Genomic DNA, 15,713 nt, shown 5'->3' with positions numbered 1-15,713 from the left:
AGGATACGTCAGAGGAATTCTGGTTTACCCTTTAAAGGCTTTCTTTACTTTAATGGGTCCTGGTTGCATATGGCATTTCTATAGGAGACCTGTCGATTTATGTGAGGTCTGTGACCAAATGAGACAATACGTGTCTTTTGCAAGCCACAAACTGAAAGGGCTGTGACCATAGTTATGTTTACAACCCTCTCTGGTCATCTGTGATATCTCAGCATCATATTGGGTCAAACAAGCAATACTCTCTATAAATCATATACATCTTACTACAACCTTTAAAACTCACTCCCACCATTATGATACAGATCCCAGATTAACCAGTCAGTGGAAATGCCTCCTAACCTGATCACAGCGTAGACAGGTAACCTCTGGGTTACACTTTAACCTTGACATAAGGTCATTCTCACTGAAGGTGGGAGATGTCTATTAGTCTAGGTCTCCCACTACGCCTGTCTTCTGCTACATTGTATCACGCACTCCTGTACATTATCAGCATCTTGCAGGCAGGATTGCCTCCCTGGTCCTCTGTGTCTGGCTGAAGGAGATAATGAGAGGACAAACATATTGACATTTGTTGAATTTCAGACTCCTCCCGAGTCGCTAGAGGAGTGAATCCACCCTTTACATTGTCATAGAGGCAACAATTAACTCTTAGCTTTCTTATTTGTTGTCATTACCGAATCCTGGCCCAAAGTATTCATTGCCATTCAATAGATCATCATCACCAATCTCTTGTTAAAAATTAAAAAAAAACAAACCTATATCAATAAAAAAAGCAAAGGCTTAATACCTGCCACAGATGCTCTGCCAATGGTCACATACCCAACACGCTATATTAATAAGGGGAATTGAACTGAGTGTCATGTGAAAAACAATGAATTTCATTATCTTACCACCCAAATGGCTCAATTACGAATCATAAAACTAAAAAAACAGTTTAAAAAGCTAAAGCTCAATTTCATGGAAACGCTACGATAATCTATAGTCATAGTGGTTCTGAATTTGTAACTCTTTGCGGTCAGATTGTTTGTGATAAATCTCACTGTCAGGGGCGTAGGTAGATGGAAAAAAAAACTGGGCTTGTGCCTTGGATTCTGGAAACCAAGTGACTTTGTCTAGGCAAGGGTGGTGAACTCAACCTCCGCCCTTGGGTTAAGGAAAACCTAGCTATGGGTCTGCTCTCTTTAAAGATAATGCCGTAGGTTTTCTTGCAGTCCTATGTAAAAGTACAAATGGCACGCTACAATATCCGGTACCAAACACGGCATTCCTACACCTGTAGAGATATGGCCTATAAGTCATAAAAAGTGAATAGGAGAATGAACATCCTATTATAACAATATAAACTACTTCTTACCATGTATGTGCTACGGTGAATCGTCGCCGCTGGCGGATGCTCTTATTGACCAGTAACTTTCTGAAAAAGCATGGAGAGTTCCTTGGAGAACTGCGCGGGGAGATTTTGGGGGAAGTGGTTGTCCTTTTCCCAGAATGTCTGGGAAGTTCAAGCTCTAAGTGCATGTGTTCCTTGAAAGTCCTGATGTAGACGTCTGTATCCGGAGTGGAGAGCTCGTTGGAAGATTCCTTAGATGTCATATCTTAGATGTTCCCTCAGATGCTCTGCCCTAGAATCATAATACCCCTAAAGTAATTCTGAAGAGGTCTAAGGTGGCGGTGGTGATAGGATGGAATGGAAAGGTGCCAGTGGATAAGGAGGCAAAACAAAAATTTGGGGTACCAGAGGAAGAACTGAATGGACGTGGTTTTCCTTCTTCTTAAGTGTCAGGTCCAGTCTGTTATGAATGTGGATTGACTGCTACACACTGCCAACTCCTGGATTCATTCAGATGAACGCAGTCGCTCATGCCGTATTGATAGAAGTCCCTCATCCATCCTTGTTTACAAAGACGCTGACCTCAGAAGAAATGGAAGCAGCAATAAATCGCTAGAATCGTGAAAGAGAAATAATAATGTGATGCTCCTGTTAAACCGCGTCCTTTAGAGCCGTACGCTTCACTGGCAAGATTCCTTGGATACAAAATGCTCTTCATTCAGAATTCCTTACTGAGATGCTGAATCCAAACAACGCTGGCTCCACCTAATGCTCGCCTATTGGAGGACAGGCCTCTGACAGCTCAGCTTCTTCTCGCTCGTCTGATGTGGGTTATGCTGGGAACTTTAGCATTAAGTGTATTATATTACCGCTGTTGTCTTATAAAAGAAAATGAAATAAAAACAATAGGCAATAGCTGTCATTGAATACGAGGGCTGCTACTACATATTTAATACTCACAAATAATAATGAAGGAAGTAATTCATAGGAATAAATAATCAGAAATAATAAATGAAATAATAAATAAACAAAATAGGTAAATGTTAATACATAATAGGAAATAATAATACATAACAGTAGGTTATAAATACCAGAGTAATATAAAAAGGCTCAAAGTCCTTAAAAATAGATGCTAAAAGTGATGTCCCATAAACCTTTAGCACCTATACATGAGAAAAGATCAATGTATGAATGTTGGTGATTCAGCTGCCGAGACTCCCATCAATCCCTGGACGGTTGTCAAAGGTGTCCTGTGTGTATGGAGCAGTAATAAGCATAATTGACCCCCATTCATAGACAGTGACACTGAATGGAGTATTGGTATACTGTATGTGCACTACTGCTCCATTCACACTGGAAACTGTAGAACCTGCAATCTTGTAATCAATTGTGGCCCCAGTGGTCAGACCCCCAGATTATATATATTTTTTTAATTATCCTGTAGAAAGGTGATATGTTGTTTATGAGACAACCCATTTAAAGGAATTAACTCAAGTACTGCTCATCAGCACATCAGCCATATGAGCTGCAATACCAGACATAACCCGTGGACTGTTGTGGATCTGTTTGGGAAAAAGCAACCTTCCATAACAACTTTAATTGTTGCTTATTATTATGTTGACTCCCAAGAAAGGATTACTAATATATCCAGGAATAGTCATCCAATAGAGGCTTATACAATGAAGGGGATGTCTACGGAGGTTGAAGCTCTTTTCCAATGTAGCACATCTGGATATGAGATAATTGTGGGGAATCTGTCTGCTGAAGCCCTGGATAAGGTAAAATCTACACCTGCATATATGATACTATAGAGGCCAAATAAGTTGGTAGGTAAGGTGTGAGATGACCTCTTAGGGTACTGTCACACTTGGCGACGCACCAGCGATCCCGACATCGATATGACCTAGCAGGGATCGCTGGTGCGTCGCTACGTGGTCGCTGGTGAAATTACAAACAGTCAGATCTCACCAGCGACGCAGCAATGATACGGAACGATACGACGGTTGTTGGGACCCTGTCTCTCACCCAGTAGTATTGAGGTCGTTCGTCGTTGTCCCTGTCAAACACAGCGATGCATGCTGGCCAGCGGGACACCAGCGATCAAAAAATGGCCCAGGACATTCGAGCACGATCAGCGACATCGCAGCAGGGGCCCGATCACTGCTATGTGTCATATGTAGTGAGATCGCAGGTGAGATCACTGTTGCGTCACAAAATCGGTGATGCAACAGCGATCTCGCTATGCGAAACGGGGGCTTTAGTGATGACCGCTACAATTGGGTGACATAGGGATGTTCCGAGCAGGCAGCACCTACTGTATATTATGGATGTAAATAAAAAGGACCACATGTGAATGAGGGATATTCTATGTTCAAAATCCATTTTACAGGTTTAAGTATGGGATAATCACAGTAAGAAAGCCAAGCATTCTCCCAATTTAAGGAGCTTCAGTGCATGAGTACATTACAGATTTCTTCTGGAATGCTGTATAGTATAGCATGCCAACTATAGCCTGTTATATTACTACTAGCTGGTGGCCCGATTCTAACGCATCGGGTATTCTAGAATATATATGCAGTTTATTTTTTAAGATTTAATAATAATGCAATAATGCACCCCCCAATCCTGATATGTATGTTCTCTCACCCCCGATCCTGATATGTATGGTTCTCCCACCCCCAATCCTGATATGCATGCTACCCCTCAACCCCCTATCCTGGTATGTATGGTCCCCTGACCCCCCAATCCTGGAATGCATGGTCCTCTCACCCCCCAATCCTGGTATGCATGGTCCTCTCACCTCTCTTTCATGGTATGCATGGTCCTCTTACCCCCCTTTCGGGGTATGCATGGTCCCCTCACCCCCCAATCCTGGTTTGCATGGTCCTCTCACTTCCCAATCCTGGTATGCATGGTCCCCTCACCCCCTTTGCTGGTATGCATGGTCCTATCACACCCCAATCCTGGTATGTATGCTCACCGTCACCCCCCTTTCCTGGTATGTATGGTCCCCTCACCCCCCCAATCCTGGTATACATGGTATCCTCACCCCCCTTTCCTGGTATGCATGGTCCCCTCACCCCCTATCCTGGTTTGCATGGTCCCCTCACCCCCTTTCCTGATATGCATGGTCTCCTCACCCCCCAATCCTGGTATGCATGGTTCTCGTACCCTCGATTTGGGGTATGCATGGTCCCCTCACCCCCCAGTCCTGGAATGCATGGTCCTCTCACCCCCCAATCCTGGTATGCATGGTCTCCTCTCCCCCCTATCCTGGTATGCATGGTCCCCTCACCCCCCTTTCTTGGCATGCATGGTCCTCTCACACCCCAAATCTGGTATGTATGCTCACAGTCACCCCCCTTTCCTGGTATGTATGGTCCCCTCACCCCCCAATCCTGGTATGCATGGTATCCTCACCCCCCTTTCCTGGTATGCATGGTCCCCTCACCCCCCTTTCCTGATATGCATGGTCCCCTCACCTCCCAATCCTGGTATGCATGGTCCTCTTACCCCCCTTTTGGGGTATGCATGGTCCCCTCACCCCCCAGTCCTGGTATGCATGGTCCTCTCACCCCCCAATCCAGGTATGCATGGTCCCCTCACCCCCAAGCCTGATATGCATGGTCCCTTCACCCCTCTTTCCTGGTATGCATGGTCCCCTCACCCCCCTTTCTTGGTATGCATTGTCGCCTCACCCTCCTTTCGTGGTATGCATGGTCCCCTCACCCCCCTATCCTGGTATGCATGGTCCCCTCACCCCCCAATCCTGGTATGCATGGTCCCCTCAACCCCCTATCCTGGCATGCATGGTCCCCTCATCATGGTATGCATGGTCCCCTCACCCCCCAATCCTGGTATGCATGGTCCCCTCACCCCCCAATCCTGGTATGCATGGTCCCCTCACCCCCCAATCCTGGTATGCATGGTCCCCTCACCCCCCAATCCTGGTATGCATGGTCCCCTCACCCCCAAGCCTGATATGCATGGTCCCTTCACCCCTCTTTCCTGGTATGCATGGTCCCCTCACCCCCCTTTCTTGGTATGCATTGTCGCCTCACCCTCCTTTCGTGGTATGCATGGTCCCCTCACCCCCCTATCCTGGTATGCATGGTCCCCTCACCCCCCAATCCTGGTATGCATGGTCCCCTCAACCCCCTATCCTGGCATGCATGGTCCCCTCATCATGGTATGCATGGTCCCCTCACCCCCCAATCCTGGTATGCATGGTCCCCTCACCCCCCAATCCTGGTATGCATGGTCCCCTCACCCCCCAATCCTGGTATGCATGGTCCCCTCACCCCCCAATCCTGGTATGCATGGTCCCCTCACCCCCCAATCCTGGTATGCATGGTCCCCTCACCCCCCTTTCCTGGTATGCATGGTCCCCTCACCCCCCTTTCCTGGTATGCATGGTCCCCTCACCCCCCTTTCCTGGTATGCATGGTCCCCTCACCCCCCTTTCCGTGTAGCTGCGACCAATCAGCGTCGCGGCCCTCTGTCCGTGACCAATCAGTGCCGTGGCCCTGTACAAAAATATTATTACAAAATAAAAAAAAAAAGTTATTCTCACCTTCCGACGGCCTCCTGTCTTCTCTCCACGCGCCCGGCCTCGCGTTCCCAGTAATGCTTTGCAGCTTAGAATGCTGATGACGTCGGTCTTCTTTTTCGCTCTCGCGAGAGTGACGTCGGTCTTCTTTCTCGCTCTCGCGAGATTGACGTCATGAGCGGTCTAAGCCGCAAAGCATTACTGGGAACGCGAGGCCAGGCGCGTGGAGAGAAGACAGGAGGCCGTCGGAAGGTGAGAATAACTTTTTTTATTTTAATTCTCTTTTTTACAGGTTAATCAGTGGCAGGCGCAGCTTACCGTTACAAACAGCTGCGCCTGTCGCTGATTGGTTGTGGCCTGGCGGCCGCGACCAATCAGCGGCCCGCGATTTCGGTTACAGACAGACACGATAAGGCATATACATATATATATATGTACATATATAAAAATACTCGCGCTTTGACTCAGTCACAACAATACATTACTGATAATGTATTGATAAATAGCGTGGCTATTTAGCAAGTGCCTATAATAACCAAGTGAACATTAAAAAGAGAGACATTCGTTAAGGTTTCTAGTAACTGTCTCTCTTTTTAATGTTCACTTGGTTATTATAGGCACTTGCTAAATAGCCACGCTCTCTTTCATCCACTACTGGACATCCTTCATAAAAAAACAGGTATTTTTTTTTCTGGATGAATATTATCAGTAATGTATTGTTGTGACTGAGTCAAGCGCGAGTATTTTTATATATGTACACATTTTAGGAATTATACCCCATTGTGGTGGGGGATTGTTGATACTCACTGCTGACGCACCACATATATATTTGCGCCGCAAAAACTATATAATCGTATATATATATATATATATATATATATATAGATAACACTGGCTCTGTGTCTAATTTTATATGGAAAGAAAAATAAAAGAAAAAAATATCAGAACATGTGACAAAAGATATTCTCCACCAGAGACATCATTTTTGGGGAGAATATGTTGCCTCATGGCATCATATGGTGGAGCACAGAATGCTAAATGGGTCACAGGGAGACCATGGGCTGCTAAACAGTGTCCTTACCATTAAAGAGAAATTTTCACTTGCTATAAATATGTAATTTATTTTACATTCGACTTTTGTTTTTCCTTTTGTTCCTGCATTTGTCAATCTTGAAATATATATTGCATGTGTATAAATCTAGTTCTGGACAAACATTTAGTTTAGCTGACAATTAATCCAACCATCATTTTCACCAAACACATACAGTAAGTGTGAATGGGTTCTCAATAGAGAGGAGGGTGAGTGGCTTATCTTCCCTGAGAACACAGGATCACGTGTTGAAACTCAACATACCGATCCTTCTTTACAACAACACCTATGTAGAACCATACGACATTCAGCTTATATGACTACCTTAGAGGGGTAGTCCACTACTAGGACACGTGAGCCCGGCGTCCAGTAAGCGCTGGCGTCACTGTCCCCACGTTCGTACGAATTGAACTTAAAGAGCAAGTCCAGACTGCTGCTGATTTTTGACATCCTCTTCATATTCAAATCATATGAAGGTGGGGACAGTGTTAACAGCGCTGATTGGGTGCCGGGTGTTATGAATGGGTCACCGAGGAGGATGGCAGGAACAGGCTAAGCCACCAGAAAACCAGAGAGGTTGGTAACTAAGCCGATTGCAGACCCCTGATCTTATCAACACAACTAGCAGTAGCTGCGGAGCGTTCCTACGAAGCCCTAGACGCTTAGTCACAGCCGGAAAACTAACTAAGGCTAAAGCCTGAAAGGTGAAATCTAAACTGCCCCGGAGCAGATCCCTAAAGGAATAGACAGCCCCCAAACATATATTGTCGGTGAGGCAAGATGAAACACAGACACATGCAGAGAACAGATTGAGCAAACGGTGGGGCCCAAGCTGTCTAGACAGGACCGGACAGAAAAGATACTGTCTGCAATCACGCACAAAACCCTAAAAAAATCCAACCCTTCTGATATACAAAAAGCCTGAGGCCACACAACCTCCCCCCGCTAGATCAGCACTCTGATATAAACTGGAAGCAAAACAAAAGATACTAACATAACAGGGGACTGAACAAACTGACACAAGCTGTAACATATGGAGCCGGGCCCAGAGCTGCCCCCAGCAGGGAGTACGCTGAACCCTAGCAACAAAGCAGAAAGCAAAAAAAGGCACAACCAGATTAGATGCAAAGGATTAGCAAAAGAATCACTTAACTGAACCATGCAGATCAGGCAGGGGACAAAAGAGCTCCAAATGCACATGGAGGAAATCACCAGCAACCACCAAGAGCAGCTAGCTCAGTTATATGCTCCCAGCCAGTAATCCCAGGTTCCCAATTATCGTTGTCAGGTGGGGAACTTCCATCAACCAGCTTCACTACTCTCAGTAACCACCAGAGGGAGCAAAGGGAGCTTTGGCTCAGAAGTCCAAGCAAGGGAGTTCACAACAGCCGGGCTCACGTGTCACAACAACTGAATGAGAGCCCCAGGACTGCGAGTGTCGACTCCACTGGAACGGCCCAGTAGTGAACAACCCCTTTAAGACATTTTGTCCTCTATTTATGTTAAGCCAGGCGGCCTAAATGTGGAGATTTACTTTTAAGTATACCCTATTGATTCAACTGACTGTTCAGAATGATTTCTCATGTGTGGGTACATAACAATAAATTTTATTTCTGGCCATGATATGACTTGTATCCTTTATTTGCACCAGTTTTCCCCTCTGCAGATTCTATTTCTAATGGTCAGTTGTCTTTTATCTTTTATTGTCCTATACAGTACATACAGACATGAGAGAATTATGATCTCCCTGTCTCTATGTAGCAAATGTTCAAAAGACATAGCACAATAGGAGATTATGCAGCAGTACTGAGAAGTGTTGCTGTGATTCCAGCTCTGGTGTGAAGAAAAACACTTAACAGAAAGCAGCAGCATCATTTATATGTTCTTCTCTGCCTGTCACTCTGCTCCTCCACTGCTCTCACACACTATAGACTTTTATAAGCAGCTGTAATCTGATCCTTTAGTGAGTTGATAATCATTCTTGTTTTGTGTAAGACAGGTTTTAGAACTTTTTCAAAGTGAATGATGAGTTCAGGAGGCAGGAAGGGGAGAGGAAGTGAAGTGACACATAAGTGGAAAAAGAAGCATACAATTGTGATGAAATGTATTACAAAGTTTCTTATAGTTCCTTGTTCTAATGATTTATGGAAAGTTTGTAAAAACAGAAGAATATTTATAATAACAATATTTACAAGTTTCATTTCTCAACAATTCTGAAGTCTAGGACCCTAACAATAAGTCACATCCTATAAACTTAACCAGAAATTACATAAACTTGAATAATTCAACTGCCTTTTGGAATAATTCTGGCCCCTGATACATAATTATAACTATACAGAGCAGCGGTCACTGAGGGTCTTAAAATTTCAAGCAATAGCTCTTTAGATAATGACACAGGCAGTAGCTATTTACCGTAAGCAATTATTATACAACTGACATACGTAAAGGTACAATGTTACAGCTGTGAACATTGTGAGTCCACTTCCTGGATGTAGTATTGTGAGAACAAGGTTTTGTTGTTTTGTGGAAATTTTAGCAAACAATAACATGATCGGACTGACCCTACAGAGATGGATGATGGGAGTTCCCATGAAAAGTCCTGCTGGTAAATAATACTGGATTTTTCCATGGAATGTCAGTATAAAAATATTTCACTATTTCACATTGTACTACACTGCCTGACATACATTGACTATGGACATTTAAAGGAAATCAATTATACAAGTCATGGGTATCTGCTAGAAAATTATTATATATTATAATCTGGGCCGGTGTTAAGGTGGGAGAAAACTGGGCAATTGCCAAAAGCCCCCATGCTCAAAAAGGCCCCCAGCATATACAACAGATACTGCACTGATAGTACCAGTCCTGCATTATCAGTGCAGTTTACGAGGTTAACACTTCAGCAGGACCTTTGGTAACATCATGGCCATGATGTTGCCAAAAATCTTTAACCCTCAGGATCTTAGTAGAAGTGAATAGGAGGAGTCAGACTGGTAGTGTTTGTGTACGCACACTCTTCCAGAGTTCACCTTCCAACAAGACAATGATCCTAAGCATACAGCTAAAATAACAAAGGAGTGGCTTCAGAGCAACTCTGTGACCATTCTTGACTGGCCCAGCCAGAGCCCTGACCTAAACCCAATTGAGCATCTCTGGAGAGACCTGAAAATGGCTGTACACCAACGTTCACCATCCAACCTGACGGAACTGAAGAGGATCTGAAAGGAAGAATGGCCGACGATCCCCAAATCCAGGGGTGAAAAACTTGTTGCATCATTCACAAGAAGACGTATGCCTGTACTAGCTCAAAAGGTGCATCTACTCAATACTGAGCAAAGGGTCTGAATACTTATGACCATGTGATATTTCAGTTTTTCTTTTTTAATAAATTTGCAAAAATCTCTACATTTGTTCTTTTCAGTCAAGATGAGGGGCAGAGTGTACATTAATGACAAATAAAGGAATTGTTTTGACTTTACCAAATGGCTGCAATGAAACACTATATATAGTGTGTGTATATATGTGCTGTGTATATATACATATGTTTGTGCGCGCTCTATGTATGTGTATATATTGTGTGTGTGTGCGCTATGGGTATACTATATGCATGTGGGTGCTATGTCTACGACTCACATTGTGTGTGTGTGTGTGTGTGTGTGTGTGTATAATGTACAGTGTTTTTGTCACATACAGTGTGTGACATATGGTGCATTTGTGTAGCAGTCCCATTTATAAATGCCGGCAGAGTAAATGCGAGTTTGTATGTGTAAACATCTCATAAATCACCCACTGAACAAGTTAAATGATGCTCATTCCTCAGTCATTGGGTGATTGGATTGTTTATTTTAGAAGAAAACTCATTTTATTCGGCAGCACATCACCTGATGCAAAAAGGGATGTGCTGCTGATAACATGATATGTATATGATACTTATTGGGACAGATAGATATATTAGTCATTGTTCTGTGCCCATCATTCTTCATCAGCCTGTGTAATGAGGTGGGTAAACAAGTGCCAAAAAACTGGAATATAGTCACTCACTTGTTCAACCTTCTGAAATCATCTCATTTAAATATACCATAAACGTTCTGTGTGATGGTGCAAGCATTTGGAGTCCCATTTTTAACTTTTGCCCAGGGCCCCACTTTGTCTAAAACTGACCCTGCTAATAATCATAATCTGGTGCCTTATCAGTCCATGAGCATAAAAATAGATTATCAGAACCTGGATGTTTGCACATTAGGTACATACTTTGCAAGAAACCTCAGAACAGAATGATCACAAGCTTGCTGTCAGTGAACCCTAAAATTCATGTCAAAATCCAGCCTTGAATGAGGCCAATTGATACAAGTGTAACAAACTGGACACCTTCCCTTGAGAAAGCTGCACGCGAAACGCACGTCGGGATAGTGGGGGCAGAGCCCCACCAAGTCTCCTCTCCTTCCTCAACACTATGGGTGAGCATTACAAGCTATAAACCGGTCTCTTGTTTCCTCTTATGTCCATTGGGTCTTCATTACACATGTTAATTATTTTTTTCTAAGAAATATTTTTGTTTTAAATTCATCGGTGGCTTATGGCTATTCCAGTTTTTTCTTTGCTATGTATATGTTATTTGGAGTACTCCACTGCTTGAAGTTGTGGTACTATTATCTTATGGGGGGACGCTAGACTCTAGTCCCTTACCCTGTGATGAATATGTGCTTTTGGGATATTTTCTTATTATTACTGTAACAAACTGTGCAGCAGTTTCAGAGTTTGTGACCACGATCCAGAATAGCAGCGTTTTGGACGCAACTCACCTGCGCTGTGACCAAAACGCTGCATTCTAGATTAGAAGCTCAGTGGATGATATTTATAGAAATCATATGCCCATTGTGCTTCTATTTGACGCTGCATAAACTCAGCTGCGGTGCGGGCTTATGAGCCGCAGTATGTCAATTATATGCAGCGGAGACACTACCCATTCATTAGATGCAGTACATCCACATGGTTCAGTGAACACGTGGATTTACCTGCGTGATTAGAACCCAGCGTTTTGGATGCAGCGAAAATACTCTGCATCCAAAACACTGCTATATCCTGATCGTGGGGACATAGCCTCAACCCGACTGGATTTAAATTGGTTTTTAGATTCTGAAAGTAAACAACAGTGCTTAGGTCGATTGATCGCAAACAGAGATGTTAGAAATGGTTACAAAAAAATATCCATTGGAAAGAAGCAAAAATTGCTAAAATATAGCACAGCTGCGCTCTGACCAATTGCTACCTGTTCACATTCAAGTAAACTCAAGTGAATAGTTTGTTGGAGTGCCTGTGTTCAGGGACCCCTTTATTCTTATGATTGGTGGAGGTCATAGAAATCAGACAACCAAAAAATGGTCGAATAGCCTGTGCCAAAATAAGTTGCAAATATTATCAGAGGAAAGCAGGGGAGCCATTCCCCAACAAGACCCATGAAAGGCAAACTAGTAAGTTAGGTCTTCGAAGTACTGACCCCTTAACTGGAAGTCAGGAAAAATCTACTAAAAAATCCTATTAAATATTCACAATTGGAGTAAGTGTATATATTTTACAATTTAGATATTGTGTTCAGCCCTTATTAGTTCCCTATAATGGTTCTTCAAAGCTTGATTTTTCAGGAAGGGTTCTACAGATTACTACAAGGCTGGTATCATTTTATGGTTCTTTTAGGACTGTAAAATCATATTGACAAGTTGCCTTTTATAGCGCTCATACCACGCTATGGACCATATGTACCATACTATGCTCCACTGAATGCATAATTGCGCAATGCTTATAGGGCAGAATATGAAGTTGTATGGATGCTACTATGAAGGTGTATTAGTGAATATTCTTTAGCATTATGGAACTGTAAAGAAGACTTGTTTGTATCATCAGACAGGTTGCATGGATATGGATTGCCAAGTTCATTAGGCCTTTAGCATCACCTCAGTTATTATCTACCGTATATACTTGTGTATAAGCCGACATTTTCAGCCCATTTTTTTGGGCTCAAAGTCCCCCTCTCGGCTTATTCACGAGTCATATACCGGGGGGGTCAGAGGGGGAGTCGGATCGGGGGTGTCAGAGATCATACTCACCCCCTCCTGGCTCTTCTCTGCAGCCCCTCTGTTTGCTCCATGTTCTCAGCGCCCCTGCTCTTCCTGCTTCAGCGGTCATGTGGTACCGCTCATTAAACTCATGAATATGCGCATATTTATGACTTTAATGAGCGGTACCACGTGACCGCTGCAGCAGAAAGAGCAGCGGTGCCAAGAACATGGAACAAGCAGGGGTTGCGCTTCAGAAACGAGCACCAGGAGGGGGTGAGGTATGAATTGGGGAGCCATATTCACCTGTCCATGTTCCAGAGCAAGCAATGCTGATGAGCAGCAGTCAGCAGGAGGTGAGTATGCAATTTTTTTTTTGTTTTTTGTAACGGAGGCAGCAGCAGCAACATGATGGAGCCACTCACTGTCTTCATTATCTGGGACCGCACACTGTGCAGCATTATAAGGGGCCACTCAATGTGCAGCATTATCTGGGGCCACTCACTGTGCAGCATTATCTGGGGCCACAACACACTGTGCAGCATTATCTGGGGCCACACACTGTGCAGCATTATCTGGGGCCACACACTGTGCAGCATTATCTGGGGCCACAAACTGTGCAGCATTATCTGGGGCCACACACTGTGCAGCATTATCTGGGGCCACACACTGTGCAGCATTATCTGGTGCCACACACTGTGCAGCATTATCTGGGGCCACATACTGTGCAACATTATCTGGGGCCACCACACACTGTGCAGCATTATCTGGGCCACAACACACTGTGCAGCATTATCTGGGGCCACAACACACTGTGCAGCATTATCTGGGGCCACAACACACTGTGCAGCATTATCTGGGGCCACACCACACTGTGCAGCATCATCTGGGGCCACACCACACTGTGCAGCATTATCTGGGGCCACACCACACTGTGCAGCATTATCTGGGGCCACACCACACTGTGCAGCATTATCTGGGGCCACACACTGTGCAGCATTATCTGGGGCCACACACTGTGCAGCATTATCTGGGGCCACTCACTGTGCAGCATTATCTGGGGCCACTCACTGTGCAGCATTATCTGGGGCCACTCACTGCAGCAAAACTGGGGCCACTCACTGTGCAGCATTATCTGGGGCCACTCACTGTGCAGCATTATCTGGGGCCACTCACTGTGCAGCATTATCTGGGGCCACTCACTGTGCACCCTAGGCTTATACGCGAGTCAATAAGTTTTCCCATTTTTTTGTGACAAAATTAGGGGGGTCGGCTTATACATGGGTCGGCTTAAACACGAGTGTAAACGGTATATAGAAATCCAAAATGAAGCTGAATTAGCTCAACTGGATTATATTATTATTATTATTATTCCAAACATTTCCAGGCAATATATGGATGCATGGTAAAAAGGTTTTAAATAGATAGTAGTATTAGGAAAAAGAAAATTAAGCAATCTAACTGGCATTGTGCTAAAAAAAAGTCCTAATACTACCTGTCTTTATGGGGAAAAAGATGTTATAAAGCCATGGTAAGATGCAGGGCTTGTAATATAGAAGCTAATTCAAGCCTTGTGTGTGAATGTTTTCACCCTAAATGAAATTGAGGGGCCCCATAATGTCACTTGGCAAACTCTAGAGCATTGTTTCAGTCTACGAGGCTCCATCTTTATGGTTTCATCTAAAAGTTCAACAGCCTCCACTGCCAAAACAAAAAAAAAACCTCAATAAAGCTGCATTATAAAAAGCACCCTGCTTGTCCCTGCAGACAGACATTGAGTTTGGGGCTCAAGTAGTAAACATTCACCATTTGGAAATGAGTGATGCTCAAGTGTAACATCAACCTGCAAAAATAGAAACCAGCTGAATGGAAAATGAACCATAAAAATTTATCCCTGCAAGATGGTGAAGCTCGAAAACTGTACACACTGAACTATTCAATGGCTCCTTATAAAGCTAAGCCTGGGTTGGTAGCGTTACTAAAATGTGGTAGTCGTAGCCGCAGAACATAATGGTTTACATAGGCTGATCAATTGAAAGAAGAGTCCCAAAACGTCAGCAAACACAGTATTCCTTTTTTTTTTTTTGCTTCATTTTTGAGTTAGCCAATATTCTACAGATTGGATCTTTGCAAAACTTCATCCCTTTTCCTAGTTTGTGATTGGCTCTCGTATAAAAAAATATATATATATATTATATTAAATTAATATATATATCTATATATATATATATATATATATATATATATCTCTCTCTATATATATATATATATATATATATATATATTTATACTATGTGGTGTAGTTACCACTATGTCAGCTAGGGGGCGCTGTGTGGGTGTCCCAGGACGGGTGTACAGGCACATTCAGTGTGGTAACAGGAGCAGGGTCCTAAATGACCATTATGGGTCTCAAGGTGGGTGGCCTTGGGATGCAGGCTCCAGGGTGTATTGATCAGCAGAGGTACTGCTGATCTTTCTGTTACACTGTGTCAGGGAAGCCTGTGTGTGTCTATACAACCTTTAGTGATGTCATAGCCATGTGATCACCTGTGGGTATGGTTACAGGGCTATGTAATTGAGGTGTTTGGCACATGTGAGAGAGTGGAGGGAGTCTGTCAGAGTGTGGACAGACTTCCATGTGTCCAGGTGGGACACTACAGAGAGTGGTCTGTGTTCCAAGGAAGGAGA

General features: G+C 43.8%; 1 protein-coding gene across 3 annotated transcripts in view; it reads right to left on the bottom strand.

Annotated features, from left to right (window-relative positions):
* PDE4B (phosphodiesterase 4B) overlaps window positions 1-15,713 on the bottom strand; it is a 577,622-nt gene that overhangs the window by 391,589 nt on the left and 170,320 nt on the right. The window contains exon 1 of one of the 3 annotated variants that reach the window (XM_073544722.1): window positions 1,355-2,019. The exons of the other annotated variants lie outside the window; for them this stretch is intronic. Within the exon in view, the coding sequence (XP_073400823.1) occupies window positions 1,355-1,593 (239 nt within the window). The 5' untranslated portion in view covers window positions 1,594-2,019. Of the gene's footprint in view, window positions 1-1,354; window positions 2,020-15,713 lie in introns of those variants that run through there. 3 annotated transcript variants of the gene reach the window in all.

This window comes from Dendrobates tinctorius, unplaced genomic scaffold (genome assembly GCF_039654945.1).
Source record: "Dendrobates tinctorius isolate UK_male_01 unplaced genomic scaffold, ASM3965494v1 ptg000138l, whole genome shotgun sequence".
Taxonomy (NCBI): domain Eukaryota; kingdom Metazoa; phylum Chordata; class Amphibia; order Anura; family Dendrobatidae; genus Dendrobates; species Dendrobates tinctorius.
The sequence above is the reverse complement of the archived record's forward strand: the minus strand, read 5'-3'. Positions and strand labels throughout refer to the sequence as shown.